Genomic DNA, 17510 nt, shown 5'->3' with positions numbered 1-17510 from the left:
ATTTTAAAAGCCTTTGAAACAACATGGTTAATGTGCATACTCCAGTTAAGTTTACTTGTTAAGATATCAAATGGTTTGCCCCTTACTTTACATCTCAGCTACCGCAAATATAGGAAATTTCTGAAAGGGCTGTAGTTCGGTGTATGACTGGTCATGGTCGGTGTTTGTAATTATATTGGGCAGTACGTCGATCATGTGATTTGCATATATACTCTCCGGTAATTTCATTCAGAAGAACAATTCCGAACTATTGGGGGCGCTTCGATTACGTCACTTTTGAATTCGAGCAGTCGCCATTTTAGAGTCTGTTGTGTGTTTTGGTGTAGACCTGATGGAATTTTGAGTGGATTTTTACCCATAACAAGCCTTTTTGTCATTCAAAAACTTCATATATAAAGGCAGAATGACAATTCTACCGAAAAAGAAGGCAAGCAAGGAGAAAAGTGACCCCGATGTTGCCGAAAATCGCGCTCACTCGCACGGCTCTTCGCATAGCCAGAGTGACCCGAGGACCCGGGCTGGGAGAAATTCGCCCCCGAGATGGCCTCTTTCTTCATCAAGGGAGGAAGGACTGTCTCCTCATGAAAGCCGGAACAATTACGAAAGGCATGAAAATATAGAAGGGTCGAGTGGAGGTACATCTCACAAAAGGAGACATCGAGCGTCTTCCTCACCTCTCAGAGGAGGACGGAAACACAGAGACATTGATGTTGACCTCGCTGCTTCGGCCAGCTGCTCTAATGACTCGGAATACGAAACTGGGTGTAACAGTGGCGATGAACACGACACCGTTTTCTATCCTGGACCAGGCCAGGATATTGAAGAGGTATAATTAGTTTTTTTTGTAGAGTTGTAAAAATATTCCACGTCATATCTTCAGGGTTTCCAAGATGAATTCACTGTTATATGCAAATAAGTGGCTGTAGGGCCGGGTGATAAACGAACGCAAATTCGTGGATAGAGGGACTGTGCCCTTACACTTACAGCTGTTTGAGAACGTACCATGTACAGATATATAACGTCGTTAGTTCGTGGTGTATCGGACAAGGAGTGGCAACTAACCGAACACAGCGAAACAGAATTAGCCTTTTTTGTGTCAAAGCTGAGGGAATTTCCAGAATACTCGGGTCAATCGACTTAGTTCAGTTTTATTGTCATTTGCGGAACTAGTAATTTACGGCGAAATGTCGAAGAGCCCTGGTTTGGGACACTGCCAAGTGCAATCAATGGAGTGTCTGTACAAGATCAGACTTCTTAGCTTTCATACGTTTACAGATACGTTCACTGTAGGGCCGTGAAAGTACAGTCAACCGTACGTAAATTGATTAGGCAGCGTACCAGTGAAATAGCTCCCTGTTCATTGAACTCAAATTTGTTCATTGAACTCAAATTTATTACAAGCATCGAGGGGTGGTACAAGAAGTCAAACCAGTTCAGTTTTCCGTAGAATCAAGATATGTCAATCGTTTGAAACTTTAACCTTTCTGAAAAAGAAGTGAAGCCAGTCAGTAAAAATAGCGTAGTGTATTTATAGCATCAATGACTTTGAATGGCTTCTTTCTTCCTAAAATTAGTTTTTCCTGTATCACTCCAGGATTGATTTTACCAATGCCATTTGGCAAGACTTCAAAGAATGTTTTATATTCACAGCATAGTCAAAACACAACCTGTAAATGTAATCTGTCCATGGTATCATGGCTGATTTTGCCCTTGATTTCAGAAGCATTCCTGGTGACATAACATCAGTACAATTATTTTCTTTGATGAAAATGGCTTGCCCTCAGTACAAAAACAATGAATAACACATATAAATGAGGGGGAACAATAAAGTTGTCACTAATATGATATGAATAGTGAAAGATGTTGAGGTGGGCCATGCCAGCCATGCAGTGAAAACCATTGACACACTTGTGTAAAATAGGGTATGGTAATTTTTCATGAATAGAATCATGTATAAGTAACTAATCCATGGAGAGCTCAGGTCAATTGAACTTGAATGAGTATTCCCTAAGTGTGGTCAGCATTTCGATTAATTAAACCCAGCCACCAGTGCTATCCTGAAAGTTGGGTGGATCTAGTTTCTCCTCTATATTTGGATTTCAGGTGAATCTTTTGGGGGGGGGGGGGGGGGGGCACACTGTTTATGTTTATGTGTGGGATCCATTAGCCACAGAGGGTAATCATTTAGATTGATACCAGGGCATGTGACTGGATCATACTCAGACCCAAGTGATAAGCTGAACAATGCAATTCTATCACAGCCTGTGTAGAAATTTGTGCAAAGAAAAAGTGAAACTCAAAATGATGCTGTTTCCAATACCAAGCAATTGGAGAAAATGAAGGGTGTGTTTGCTCCATAGCCTAAGCCTTTGTCTAATTCTCAGCTTCTAAATGCGCAATCCACAGTTACATTTGTAACTAAATTTTCCTTTTTAACAGCCAAGAATTATAAGATTCACTCTGTTGCAAGTGGTGAACCTTGATAGAATGTTAGGAATTTCTCATCATTTTGTGAAAGTATCCGCCATTGTAGACATTGTATTTCAAATGCTTATCATGAAAAACACTTGAAAATGAAAGTATGTAAGTAATTTCAGACAGCATCATGGTTTCAAAGTTCAAAATGTAGAATGATTCACCAAGTACCTTTTGATTTTGAAAATATACCATTTCTTTTTCTGTCCCAGTAAAAATTGTTGAGTCCCTCATTTCGAAGTAAGTCACTCTCTCCCGTACAGCTTCTGAAGTAGCCCCTTCATGCCAATTCATTGTCTCTATACTTCCAAATTTCAATACACTGTGTTCAAGAAATCAAAATACTGAATAATTTGATTAAGATGTGAAATATTTTCACAAACATTGTTCAGTTTGCTTTATTAAGTGATGATGTCATTATCTGTGTCATTATTTCATACATGTCATTCCAATACAAAGCCCAGATTTGCTGTCTAGTCTGCTTGTTATCTCTAGCCTTGTACAAGTTATTCAGAATGGCTGAGCTCTGTGGAGAAATCTGTCTACTGCAGAGCCGTACTCTGTATATACATTTGTATGGTAGCCTTAGGGGGGTCAGCTCTGAATTGAAATCAGTGTGTTCTAAAAATTTGCATCCAAGCTCTCTTCTCTCACAAGGCCCTCCAATGATCTGCTGTCTTACCAATACTTGTGGTGGATGGATTTTGGTCAGGTTCACAAAGGATAAATCGTGACTGCTTGATAGGGTTTTTTGAATGCCATAAGCTGTTCCAATTTAATAGCTTGCCCATGTAGTTATTTTGCAATTTCAGAATGAATCTGGAAAAAATTGCTGCTTTTCCAGACAAGTTTCAAACAAAAATGTGTGCTGTTATTCTTATAAAATTTGGCCTGTCAATAGTTTCAGGGGTTTTAATTCACATATCATCAACTGAAAAAGTTAGCGTGTAACATTGTGGCTTTGAAACCGTTTGAAGCTTTCCTGGTTTTTAGCTGCAGCCTGCAAGGCTTGTTGAGGCATACCTGAAGTACACTGGGCCACATCATCCTCAGGGTGGAAATCAATGCTTTGCAGAGGGTGCTTATGCATGGTGAATAAATAAAAATATGCTCCCTAAGATAATGTTGGATTACACACTGGTTAGCATGTACCCAATATTCTTCAGTCTTGCCCAGATAGACAACTCACATCTTTCAGGTAGTGTGGTATGGGTAATTGTTTGTTTAGTCTTGCCCAGATAGACAACTCACATCTTTCAGGTAGTGTGGTATGGGTAATTGTTTGTTCAGTCTTGCCCAGATAGACAACTCACATCTTTCGGGTAGTGTGGTATGGGTAATTGTTTGTTGAGTCTTGCGTATCTGACACAATGATGGTCATAAGTTTGCCATTTTGTGCAGTGGTAACAATGGTAGGAGCAATTTCCTGAAAAATGAATGCAAGATACGTCATATAGGTATGCTAACACCATGTCTCTTCACAGTGAATTTCAAAACAACAACCAAAAATGTTGCTGACAGTGAAAGATGTGGAGAGTAGACCAGCAAATTTCCACTTTGTGGTAGACTGATGTGACATTTGACACCATTTACACCCTGCTTTGAAGCTTAGGATAGCAATAATTTGCAGGGCAGGGGACAAAAACTATACTCCGTTCATTTCGTTGGTATTTACAGGTAGTTTCATTATGTTCAATGATTGCCTGAATGTTTTAGCATTTGCAGTGTGGTCTGTAAAGTTTACTTTGCTGACACAGTGTGATTTTGTCCCTACATTGTGGATAATTTCATCGGTTACCTATTTATTATAATATGGATATTTTGCTTCCAGACTTACTTAGAACACTTGGCCAATCTTAAGCTGGGGTACAATCTAATGTTATCTTAAGGGGTATGCTTGTATCTAATTTATTCACCAGAAAGGGAACCCTCAGACAAGCGTTGATTTCTACCATATCAAGGATGTGTTCATTCCCAATATTCTTCAGATGTGCCGGTAAATTATGTTGTTAGAGTTGATTTAACAATTATTCTGTCTGAAATGTGAAGTCTTTATGTCCATTAAGTGGCTGTCATTAGTTTTAATGTTGAGGCATGCCTTTATAAGGTACTATTTTTGTCCATAGAAACTTGTAAACAACAACAATACTCTGTTGAAATTAAAGTGTATTGCACTGAAATGTGTTTACAATTACAATATTTGTTACATATATACAAGCATATTGTATGTATGTATGTATGTATGTATGTATGTATGTATGTATGTATGTATGTATGTATGTATGTATGTATGTATGATATATTCATATTATTATCTTTATTTATTGTATTATATATACAATATTAACACCACGACATGATGGTACAGCATATCTTGATATGTGCCTATCACTCATGTTCTATTCTAATATCTTTGATCACAGATGGAAAAACGATTTGAAAAAGCATTAGAAGAAAAAAGAGGATTTATAATCAAGAAAATGGTCCCTGATGGGGCCTGTCTTTTTAGAGCAGTGGGTGAGTATGAAAATGTGGACAGCCTGTTTAAAGGTATCTATCTTCAAAAAGCCTTAAACCCTTTCACTACCAAATTCTAGAACATTCCCATTTCTCTGTAGGTTGGTTGGATCTATGTACAATGAAATTGGGATGAAAGGTTTCATGTAAATACTGACCCCGTATTCTGCATACCTTGCCATGCAAATCTCTGCCAGAGTGGGATTTGATATGTCTGGTTTGTGATGTGATAGGAAAGTTTTTCTCTCAGACAATCCTCCTGTGTCCAGCACAATTACAACATAATATGTACCATTAATGCATAAAATATCTTATCTGAACAATACAAAATGGCCACCAGGTAGCCATTTTGTCACTATGGTGAACTGACTGGAGAACACAATACGTGACATATGTACCTTTATTCATATTGCTTGGTTTCAGAATAGGGTATAAACACATCCTTGTTCATTTATAGGAGTGTATACCTTATTGCAAGATCTATTGTGATATATAAATTGGTGATATGGTAAAATAGAAAATATTACAGGTTTTTTCACATCCAATAAGGGTATAAAGACGTGTGAATCAGTGAATACATTTGAGCTTGGAGTGCATAATCAGCTTGTACTAATTACATAATTATCTAGGCTACTGTGACATATATATTTGATCTTACCCTGTAATGCTTACTGACAGCAATAATAAAGTTCGTTTTTCATCGCTACATTTGTCACAGCTGCAACAAACTTAAAGGAAGATTTGTTCATTCTCTGAATTTTGACCCTGCATTTTAGTCAAGCATTTTAGCAAACCAAAATATTTTATTTCCAGGTTGTGTTGTGTCTCTCTCGAACGGGTCAGGTGCCTGTAATATATAGTGCGGCAGAGGTTAAATATGTGAAAAAATGTTTGGAGTTCAATTATATGATGGTAAATTTAAAATAGATCTGGTTGAACTGAATCCATCTTTCCAGAAAAAAACAAAACTTTACCTTTGCACTCTTCCAGATTACAAGTGTTTGACACTAATTTCTGTGTTGATAGGGAAAAACAAGATTAATCAAAATAGACGAAAAATGTCAGGCATGTACATGGATGTATTAAAACAGGATATTTAAACATTAATCAAAATTAGCATGGAGTTGAAATTGATTAGAACAGAATGGCAATGTAATATTGGTCATGTCAGTTACTGTGTTTTTTATTTCCAAATGAATTCTAGCTTTTATTGAAAGTTGCAATTCAAGGATGTTTTCCAAAATATCTCAAGAGCAAAAAAACAATACAGTGATTTCAGAAGAGACTGCCAGATGTTAAACATACTTGACATTTATGGTTGATTTTTAGTCATACAGTATACTAAATGCCATTGGTGCTACTTCCTTGCCATAGAGGGCACTCTCCATGCTACTTGAAGTCTTTTCCATCTCTTCAGCATCCAAGAAAGTTGCTTACACATCTGTTTTGTGCCAGCCAACCCGACACAATTTTTTTGCCAAACATCATAACGTCAAGCGCTTGCATGTACAGTGTGTGTGCTTGTCAGATGTACATGTTGTTCAGTGTGTATATCTTAGTTGCAAACCTGTGAAATATATTGCCAGGTTTTATTGATAAGAAGTACTGACATGCTTTGTCACTATAATGTCAGGCTTACTCTCCCTGCTACACTGCTCTTTGTGAGTTTGACAATGCAGTGTATAAAACACTTTGTAAGTTTTTACCTTTAATGTTATTTACAACAATGCGAATACTTTTCAATCTGTCTAAGTTTTTTTAGGGTTTAACCCTCTCACCTTAATGGTTTGGCCCGAAGCCATTGTTTTCAATGATGATTTAGGACCTTTTTACAGGGAACTGGGATGAACAGGTTAAATCCATAAGCTACAGAGATTTTCTACTGCACTGTATCCAGGGACACTAGATGTATAGCTCAGTATTTTTATGATGTCTGTTCATATTACCTTCCGGTTGATATCATTATGTAATTATTTTGTCTGATTATTTGTCTATTTGTTTTGTTTAACTGTTAGTTTGTTTGTTTGTTTTGCTTACTCATCCTAACAAGATAGACTCAATAGTTACATTTCTATCATTGTTTGTGTTTGCAAAATTGCATAAATTAAAGAATTCAGGAAGTGGAAGACATACACACAAAAATGAAATAGTAACACATGACAGGGTGGGCAGTATCACAGTTTGTAAGGTACACAACAGACTCTCATCTCAAACTGTAACATGGATGACACGTTAATTGATGGCCCAAGCACCATCACTGTTATGCATTGACAAAGTGCATTGACCTTAGGGCAAGCTATAAATTATCATAGCACCTAAAGGCTTTTTATATATCACTAACTTTTTCATAATTTACATTTCAAAAGATACTTCATTTTAAGTCACATCTGCATAAGTATTGAAATCTGATAAAAAGAATGGTAATTTTATGTTAAAATGATCCGCATAATGCAGAATTTCACAGTCAAATGGATCGGTGGCTGATCACCAGCAACATTCAAAATGCAGGATGTATGTCTTGATTGTAACTACTCAGGAATGCCTTAGTGGACTCCACAAGAAAAAGGCGGAATGAAATTTCATGACATGTGACATATATTTGCAGTACAGCCAATGTCATAATCTTTTATTGCTATCGCTGATAATGGGCTGTTTTGTGAATTCAACATGCCACAAGGCAAATCTGTGAAATGTTATAAATTTATCATTCATATCATTCATTGTCAAATAATGCTATGTGCATGATATTGCAGGATAAATAAAAGCCACATCTTACTTCAGATCATCATGCCTATATTTGCTTCATGTGTGGAGCATTCTGATTGGACAATGAATACAATCTTCATGAGTGAAGCATTCTGATTGGACAATGAATATGATCTCTGGTTTTATCTCACTGAAAGTCATCCAAGAATTTAGGGATATGATTTTCACTGTTGATTATAGTTTTTCACAACACAGATCATGCCACTAAACTGTATCTACTGTGTTTAATCTGTATTTCAGCCGATCAAGTATATGGAGATCAAGAAATGCATTCCATTGTACGGAATCATTGCATGGATTACATGGTAAGTTGACTTTTTACCAACAACTTGGAGGTTTGTCTGCTCACCAAAGTTTATTTTTGACTCATACTTGTCATTTAAAAATTATCTAAGTCCACTGAGTGATCTCATCTGCAATGGTAAATCAGCCTCCTATTCTGATATTAAGGTAGCGGTAAAGGCTAGAGCGTCAGTTACAAACTTCAATAAAACTATTAAAACATGAAAGAAGTCAACATTCTCTGTGGAATAAAAAAAACTAGACATTTGGGGTCATAAGCATTGCAGAGTTATAGCCCATTGAAACTTCTGAAAAACTGACCAAATAAGAGGAAGTTGGGGAGTCCTTAGTGTATTAACTATGGTAGAGGTCCCCTAGCTTTTAAAAAAATGTTTGAAAAGGGAAAGTCATTTTTACTGTTTTTTAGGAAAGTTTGACAAGGCAGTGCTTGCATTCAGAATGCGTGACTGCTTTATAAATGCATTTTCAGATTCTTTGAGTGTCAAAGAGGTGTCAAAAGTGAGATTAACCAAAAAGACTGCTCTTTGACTTCAAAAGAGGGGTGCAAATATGGCTTGTTTTCAACAATTTTGACAGAATAACAGTTTTCCTACATAATTTTATACCAATTAAATCCAACCTTTGAAATGAGATATGGACATGGAATTTTTACAGCCTATTAATAAGGTTACAGATAAGATTTGTACGGCACAATTTTCCTGTATTTGAAGTACTTTTTGAAAAATCAGAGTTTGAAATTTGAAAGAATTTTTAATAATTTTTGATATGTAAACCCATGTAAAATCATAAAAACAAATTTTATTTACAAATCCTGCCATACAAATCTTACAATTAATAGTGTCAACATTTATAACTAATTTGGTAATATTAATTTATTATTAAATTAAAAGATGTAAAAAAATATGAAAAATTAAATTTTAATATTGATTGGTGTCATATTTCAAAATCATGGCTACAAATATACAATTTTTATATTCTTTGGAGAAAATATTAACTAAGGGAGTTATCCTGAAAATTGAACTAAATATCTTGATTCTAACACTTGAAACTTGACATTAACTCTGAGAAAAGAATTGGTGCAAAAATAGCCTTTACCGCTATTAAGTGATAAAGACTCCTTTCCCACGTAGGGTTTTACCTGAGTTTTAAAATATCCCCCATTTGGCAAGAAGAAATCAAAATTTACTTTCCAAACTAGAACTTCCACTGACCAAAAATAAGATACACTGTAAAGGCCCCATAGAAATTTTAAAAGCAAATATTCTTACGTATAGTGTTGAAAAGATTGTCCTTCTATTCAAGCTGCCACCAGTTTACTCCCATGTTTAATTTTTGACCTAGAAGATTCGTCGTAAACCACGCGCCTCTTTACGGCAACAGCTCAGCGCTACCCGTCAAGAGACCCGTCGTTTGCGCAGGTCAGCGGAGCGGAAATCATTGCTCTGGCAAGCGAGAATGCCTAGAAGATTTCTTTTGTCAGTCATAATTGTACCAAGTTTTGACAAAGTTGTCAGGCTGTATGGACAATATAAGCCATAAGTTGGCACAGGCATGAAATTTGACATCCTCAATCGGGCTATTGGAGTAGCAAATCTTGCAAAACTCAATTTTTTGTCAAAATATTTTTGATTTGGTGAGATTGTAGCAAGAGTTCTGCCAAGCATAAGCTACTTGCAATGTTTGCAGCTATCACAGTTGATTGTACGATGTTTTTATTCACTACCAGTCAATTAATCAAGAAACACACTTGTAATAAAAGAAAATCGTTTCTTGCAGGTTAAAAATGCTGATCATTTCTCTCAATATGTAACTGAAGATTTCAGCGCTTACATCAACCGTAAACGTAGTGACAACTGTCATGGTAACCACCCTGAAATGCAGGCTCTGTCCGAGATGTACAATAGACCCATTGAGGTTTACTCATATAGCTTAGGTATGTCTAGTTTCATTTTGAAGAGCGTAGTTTCAAGTCTCTCTGACTCATGTGTGCTCAGGTGAACTATCAAGTATGATGTCAATGTCACCACCAACATAAACTTGAAACAAATCATTCTATTTCTTCAGACAGCTTATATTATTGAATCATTTGTATTGGGATCGGATTTTGCCAAACTAGAAACAGAACAAACACTCACTGTCATTCTATACTTCCAAGATCATGTTCTAGAATTCAAAGATATTGAAATGTTTAGTCTGATGTAAGCGATCGTTTTCTGTGGTGTGGTTTGAGAGCAGGAAAGGGGGGAATGGGGGGTGTGAAAAGATGAAAATTAAGCAGTTTCTTGGGAAATTTCTAAACCAATGTGAGTCTACTGTATACATTGTTACAGTACTTCATATTTCTGTAATGATGAATTCAGTGTGCAGCAATCTCACACGGTATCACTCTGCCGTGATAGACTGCAAGATTTTGCTGTGTATGGGTGCTCTGCCATCTAGACTTAGAGATTTAGTCATTTATGGATGCTCAACTACTAGACTGAAAGATTCAATTGTGTATGGGTGCTTTGCCATGTGCAATTCAACCAAGGCACAGTGTTTAAGATCAGTTCTCTGTCTGGCTGGAACCGATTGCAGCATATTGTTAAGTTTATTGACAGGATATTGGGATCACAAGACTGCCCACATTGCTCCCTGAGTGGATGATAGCATTCCTTGTTATTGTGCAACCAGACTGGATAACTACATGTATTTAAATTAAGTTATATTTCATTTTGCATGTTTGAGAAGCCTACTAGTCAGTTGTGGGCAGTATTCATTTTTCTTTGAGTTCATTGCAGTAACCTACACTGTACCTGCAGTCCGTGGTTAGGGTTGGAGTTATCAGAGACCCATACATGATGGAAGCTCTCAGTGTATCTAGTTTGATTGCAGTTTTATGTTTAGGGACTTTAGACCATCATTAGATACCCTTCCTTTATTCATCCTGTACAATTGTCAATTCCATACTGTCACAATTTAGTAACTTTCATGGTAGTTTGTAGCGCCAGTAATATCCACTACAGTCCTGTGTGTACCTATCTAATTCACACATTGCAAACCTTTTTTTGTGGAATTTTAAATTGGTTGAAACAAGCTGCTTTCTTTTCTTCCTGGTCAGAAATATGCCTCTTTGAATGCTTTGTACAGCTACTCTGCGTAGTGTCGTGAATATTTTTAATACTCTCAAACACGGTCTCTCCACAGGCATGGAGGGGACAGTGTCCCAGACATACTTCACAATTCCTTGTAGACGAATTACATCTAGAAGGATTCGCTCATAAGTTTGTTTTTCCTTAATTTCAGAACCAATGAATACTTTTCATGGCAACCACAGAACAGACAATGAGCCAATACGTGTCAGTTACCATGGAAATGTGCATTACAATTCAGTAGTCGACCCGTTCAAGGCAACTATAGGAGTGGGACTTGGCCTGCCGTCGTTTGTACCCGGGGTGAGTATTCCACAGAGAGTTTGATTGCAAGTCAGTCACTCAACGTAGTTCAGAGTTGTTGAAATTGTGAATCTAAAATGTGCAGGATTTCTTCAAATCTATTATCTTTTTATGGTGTGTTTGGAGATTGATGAGTCTGTCCATCATGTGTACCAATTTGAAATGAAAATGTAACAATCTGTGGATTGTCATTTAACATGTGACATTTTAAAAATAATTTGGTCAATTTAGACGGTACTTGAAATTTCCTGAAGCCATCCTTACAGCAGTATGTTTTTAGGACAGGGAGGGGGCAAGGGAGGAGGTAATTTGTAAACTTTTTTGTGTCAAAGAGGGCTTGCTTTATTCAGTGGCTGATGTCAGGTTGGCTTTCCTTGGCACACTGAAAATCTTTGTTGTTTCAAACAAATCTGTTTTTTAGCTTGGAAATGCAACTGTACAGAACTCATTTTTGCTCTGGGCACACCAACAAAGCTTTCCTGCTGATTTTTGTTTTGTGTCATCATTTCAGCTGGCTGAAAAGAACCAAATGAGAGACGCCGCCAAGATGTCCGAAGCCTGGCATCTAGAAGAGGCTATGTTGGAAGACAAGTTAAAAGCCACAGACTGGGAGGCTACCAACGAGGCCATCGAAGAGCAAATTGCCAGAGAATCTTATTTACAGTGGTTGAGAGATAATGAAAAAAGAGCTCGCAAGGAGGAAACTTCAGTGAGTTAGAAGTTTATTCCATACACGGAGAGAATGTCACACAGTTTTGATTTTATGTTAATCACGATAATCAATATTAATTTGTTATTTTTGTGAAAAGATAACAAATTTTACACACCTGTCATTCAAAAATCAGTGTCATTCAATGCTGATGAACACAAGCAATCAGTTTATTTTCTTGCATGCTATACCAATAATTGCAAAAAATAATGTCAAACATTTAGAAATATGTGAAACAAAATTTGACAAATCCTACTAAGATCTACAGGGCCATTCATGATTTGTGTTATAATCGGACGGTTGATGACTTTGGAAACTTTCCATGTGATTGCTGAGATTTAGCTGTTACAACTTTTCAATGCATATATTCTGTTATTGTTACAAAGTCTTGTAGTGCCAGCGCCACCTGTGTTAGTGACGGCGCCACGTCCAGCAATTGGTGGGACTCAGTCTCTACTTCTGAGGAAAATTCCCAGCAGCAACAACAGCAACAGCAGCAACAACAACGTCACAGTCGTACTAGCAACCACAGTTCACCGCCTCAGAGTCCTATACAAAGGGATGCTTCAGAACAAAGACAACTATCTCCATTGCACACCAGTGTCTCCAGTCCAGGCCCTGTTGTGACAGGTAAAAAAAAGTCATTTCAAAGGTCAACAAACTCTCAGTCAGCGAGGACAGGCTGTAGTGCAGTGCATATGACTCTCTGCAACTCTTAGGCAGACTTATCAGAATTCCATGTGATGGAAATATAAACCGCCACAGACATGATCAAAAGTAGTATTGCAGCCTTGATAAGCTTTCTCTTTCATCATCTGTGTTCATGTTTTTGTGTGTACTGCTTGTTTTGCTGGGCTTTCTGCAATACAGGGGTCATTGACCTGTGAAATCATCATTGTGTATTGTTACTTGAATTCCAGAGTGTAGGGGCCAATTAGAACATAATTGCAATGCTAATTCATTGGAGATACATGCTATGTGGAAACAAGTGCCATGTTAAGGGTTTAGCCCTTTCAGGTAGTATGTGCCTCAAAAGTGAAAGACAAACTTTTGCTCAAACTTTCTTGGTTTAAACTTTAAAGCATTCTCTTACCAAATCAAGAATAAAATCAGGGTCACCAAAATTTTTGGATTTTCCAAAACCTAAGACTGGAAAATCTTTTCACTCCAAGAGCATAAAATGAGTCCTGACAAGTGGTAGACTAGAAAAGTATGGGGCAAATTGAGACTCCAAATATCTGTTCCAGAGGTGCTTTCTACCTAAGTGGGAAAACTTTGGCATGATTCCTTTGTTTTAAATCCTGGATGGGTAGATCTATATGCAGGGAAATAGGGATTGAAGGATTTTGTGTTAATAGGCACTAAGTTGTAGCTATGACATTCACTTTCATCAAGTAAAATAGCAACAATTTAGTCAACATGTATGTCACGGAGGCGTTTTTTTAATGCTTGGCAAAGGCCAATTACAACCACCATATCAATTTATTTCTTGAGTAAGCATCAAGAATATACCTTTCTAATGTAAAACCTATGGCAAGACAAATACTGAAAAGGCTACAAAAATGATGTGGGTGAATGCACTTGTTCTTTTATATCTTGATGCAACACTGAAAAAAAATTGTATCTGTTAGGTCCAACCTTTTCACTGTTATATTTTGGTACAAATTTAATCATACAATTTTCTATGGCCTTGTGGGACCTCAGAGGGTTAGGCAGTTGTACCCTGTGCACCCTATGTAGGGGTCAATCTAGGCATGATACATAGATCAGTAGGCAGTCAGAGGGTTAGGCAGTTAACCCTGTGCACCCTATGTAGGGGTCAATCTAGGCATGATACATAGATCAGTAGGCAGTCAGAGGTTAGGCAGTTAACCCTGTGCACCCTATGTAGTGGTCAATCTAGGCATGATACAAATAGATCAGTAGGCAGTCAGAGGGTTAGGCAGTTAACCCTGTGCACCCTATGTAGGGGTCAATCTAGGCATGATACATAGATCAGTAGGCAGTCAGAGGGTTAGGCAGTTAACCCTGTGCACCCTATGTAGGGGTCAATCTAGGCATGATACATAGATCAGTAGGCAGTCAGAGGGTTAGGCAGTTAACCCTGTGCACCCTATGTAGTGGTCAATCTAGGCATGATACATATAGATCAGTAGGCAGTCAGAGGGTTAGGCAGTTAACCCTGTGCACCCTATGTAGGGGTCAATCTAGGCATGATACGTAGGCAGTCAGAGGGTTAGGCAGTTAACCCTGTGCACCCTATGTAGGGGTCAATCTAGGCATGATACATATATCAGTAGGCAGTCAGAGGGTTAGGCAGTTAACCCTATCACCCTATGTAGGGGTCAATCTAGGCATGATACATAGATCAGTAGGCAGTCAGACGGTTAGGCAGTTGTACCCTTGCACCCTATGTAGGGGTCAATCTAGGCATGATACATATAGATCAGTAGGCAGTCAGAGGGTTAGACAGTTTACCCTATCACCCTATGTAGGGGTCAATCTAGGCATGATACATAGATCAGTAGGCAGTCAGAGGGTCAGGCAGTTAACTCTATGCCTATGTTGGCTTGATATATAAATAATTAGGTCGGGGTCCAAAGTAATACATGCTGTTATATGATAATTTGTTTACCTCTGTGTTTCTTAAACCACATTACATGTACGTCTACTTAATCATTTCTTTGTTGTGATACCACTTTCAGAAAACTCCATGATACCTAGTTTAAGTTCACCGACATCAGTGTCACCGGCGGGGTCACCTAGGGGTGCCTGCGCCGCCGCTTCACCTCGGCCAAGCACTGCAGCAAACGCCGTATCTGCCCTGGAATCAATACAGCAGCAACAAGAATGTTCAAGTTTTGTCACAGAACAACTTTCACCAGCACATTTTGGTGAGTGGTTCATGGCATTCTTTGTAAAGCAAATTTTTTTCCTCAGAACGTTAAACATTAAAGTGGTAAAGGATCAGAAATCAAACCCTTAGGATAGGGCAGTTTGTTCATCAGTTTTATCCCTGATCAAATTGATTACCAGAACACAACTTTCAATGAGAACAAAGGATTCAAATCACATCAATAGCCAATATCAACAAGCTCTGTGAGAAGCAGGCATTGATTTAATTGCTTTATGCTTTATAATCAAACATAGATGTTGCCCTAAGAAAGCTATTATGTCCAGGAACTGACAGCCTCATTCTGGGCATTTTTGTGCCACACCTTACACACATGTGCTACACATGACATACATGAATGCGTACAACTGTTCTCGTTTCCAAATTTCTACATGTTCTCTCCCCTTTTGACCATGACAATGGACTGTTGATTGGCCATTTTTAGCTACTATAGACTATAGTCTATAGAAGCTATTGGGATGGGTATCCGTCCGGCGTCAGTCTGTATGTATGTATGTATGTCCATTTGTGAGGCGTCCGTCCACTCAAATATCTTGAGAACCACAGTACTTACTGATTTGTTATTTGTTGTGTAGATGAAAAATATGATATTGAGAAACTTTTTTTCTAATTTATTGATATTGTTGAAAATATGCAAATTAGCGCCAAAAAGGCGTTTTTGGTAAAAAATCTTCGTCTTCATAACCATTGGTCAGACAGCTTTGTTATTTGGTATACAGGTCCCTAGGGATAACCCAACTTAGATTTGTTCAAATTGTGATGAAATATGCAAATCTGTATTTTTAAGGATTTTTTTGGTCATTTTCGGTCAAAACTTTATTTCATCAAAACCGCTCGTCTGGCAGCTTTGATATTTGGTGTATAGGTTCCTACAGATGAACTTAATATGATATATTGCTTTAATATTTGGTTTACAGGTCCCTAGGATGACCTTAGTGAGATAATTTCATACAGTCAGGAAATACTTAGTTTTGTATCCATGTCTATAGTAGCTTCAGGGACTTTGGCCCTATGTTTAATGGATAGAAGCCTATGGAAGAATTATTTCAAATGGAAAATTGTACTTTGCTAAAAATTCAAAGTTCGTACAGCCAGCACTCTACTATTCTGGAATTCAAATAAAGGGTAATCTATTTTCCCATTGTTGCCAGGTGATTGAAAATGAAAGTGCAACCAGACGACGGGAAAAAAAAGTAATTGTCCTTTCCTTTTGAACAAGCCAATAATGAACATGCGTCATTGTTTCAAATAACAACAGAGTGTTGGCAGCGTTTCAAGCCTGCAATGAATTTTTTTTTTTCACCTTCCTATCCAACAGGTTTATCTGAATGGGATGATGACGATGCCATACTAGCGTCTGTCTTGGCAGCCTCACAGCAAGAGTACTTTGATAGTCTAAAAAAGAGTGCTGGAGGTAGAGATAGTAATTCACCTGGACCCAGCACATCATGACCAAACCAGCCAGAATGCATATCTGTCTCTCTCACATGTTCATCCTCTTTTATTCTTGTGACATAAGATAATTAAAAACAACGAAAATGTCCTTTATCATAGTGATTCAAATCCTCTGAGAAATAAATAGCTGCTTATCATACAAATAATTTCACTTTGCCTGTTGGACAGAGTAGGGTGACTTTAACATCTCTCTCGTTTTTTTTAGTAAATACGTCACTGCTTCGGCAAAGTACAATCATGACTTGCTTAAACAGTAGAAACAAAAAAATAATGACCAATTTGTATGTAAATTTGTATGACATTTTGAAAAAAACCCACAATAGTTCGGATTGTGCAGATATCAGAAGAGTGATACGGGTCAGCTTCACTGCTGACTTTTATAACCTCAACCAGATTACACTCAACACGACTTATTTTTGAAGATCACAGGAAAAAAGATGAGGACATGAATATTTATGGGGTAATATTTTGCCAAAAACCTGTGACAACTCTATGCCAGTTCACGGAAGTGTCAGATAAGTCTAGGTAAAAACTTTTGAAAGCAACGCAATACAAGTCAGTATCCATGGCAACAGGTGATGCATGCATTTTCTACACATGTATGTATCTCTCTCTTTTTGTGTTTTTATTATCTCAAGGTTTGATTGAGAGTTTTATTTCCATTTTGTGGTGACTGTACACACGGAAGAGAAGTCTCTATGATCTGTACAAAGATGACTTTCTAGACTGTTTACCACTCTACATCATCACTGTCTAATGTATTTTCTAAAAGTGGTGTAGGGGAGAGTATCCAAAACATCAAATAAAACAAGGTGGTGATTTTTCCCTGAAGTAAAACATGCATCATGCCTTATAATTATTTTCGGCTCGTGTGTTGGCATAGTCTACAAAGTTGGCCAATGTTATGACCCTTCTGTTTGTGTGTGTGTGTGTGAGT

General features: G+C 37.5%; 1 protein-coding gene across 1 annotated transcript; it reads left to right on the top strand.

Annotated features, from left to right (window-relative positions):
- Nucleotides 1–272: 272 nt before the first annotated feature.
- LOC139135953 (OTU domain-containing protein 5-like) lies at nt 273–17410 on the top strand. Its single transcript, XM_070703737.1, has 9 exons — nt 273–826; nt 4899–4992; nt 7999–8063; nt 9838–9994; nt 11347–11495; nt 12007–12204; nt 12591–12834; nt 14910–15098; nt 16437–17410. The coding sequence occupies exons 1-9, from the start codon at nt 404–406 to the stop codon at nt 16568–16570; spliced, it is 1653 nt and encodes a 550-aa protein (XP_070559838.1). The 5' UTR covers nt 273–403; the 3' UTR covers nt 16571–17410.
- Nucleotides 17411–17510: the final 100 nt, after the last annotated feature.

This window comes from Ptychodera flava, chromosome 6 (genome assembly GCF_041260155.1).
Source record: "Ptychodera flava strain L36383 chromosome 6, AS_Pfla_20210202, whole genome shotgun sequence".
In the NCBI taxonomy this organism is placed as follows: Eukaryota; Metazoa; Hemichordata; class Enteropneusta; family Ptychoderidae; genus Ptychodera; species Ptychodera flava.
Note: the sequence above shows the minus strand (reverse complement) of the source record. Positions and strands in the feature narration are given on the sequence as shown.

Excerpts from the sequence above, each read along its gene's own strand:
- LOC139135953 (XM_070703737.1), top strand. The coding sequence starts at position 404 with ATGACAATTCTACCGAAAAAGAAGGCAAGCAAGGAGAAAAGTGACCCC. Across the intron at positions 9,995-11,346 it reads GGTTTACTCATATAGCTTAG|AACCAATGAATACTTTTCAT; the intron begins GTATGTCTAGTT and ends CCTTAATTTCAG. Across the intron at positions 12,205-12,590 it reads CTCGCAAGGAGGAAACTTCA|TCTTGTAGTGCCAGCGCCAC; the intron begins GTGAGTTAGAAG and ends ATTGTTACAAAG.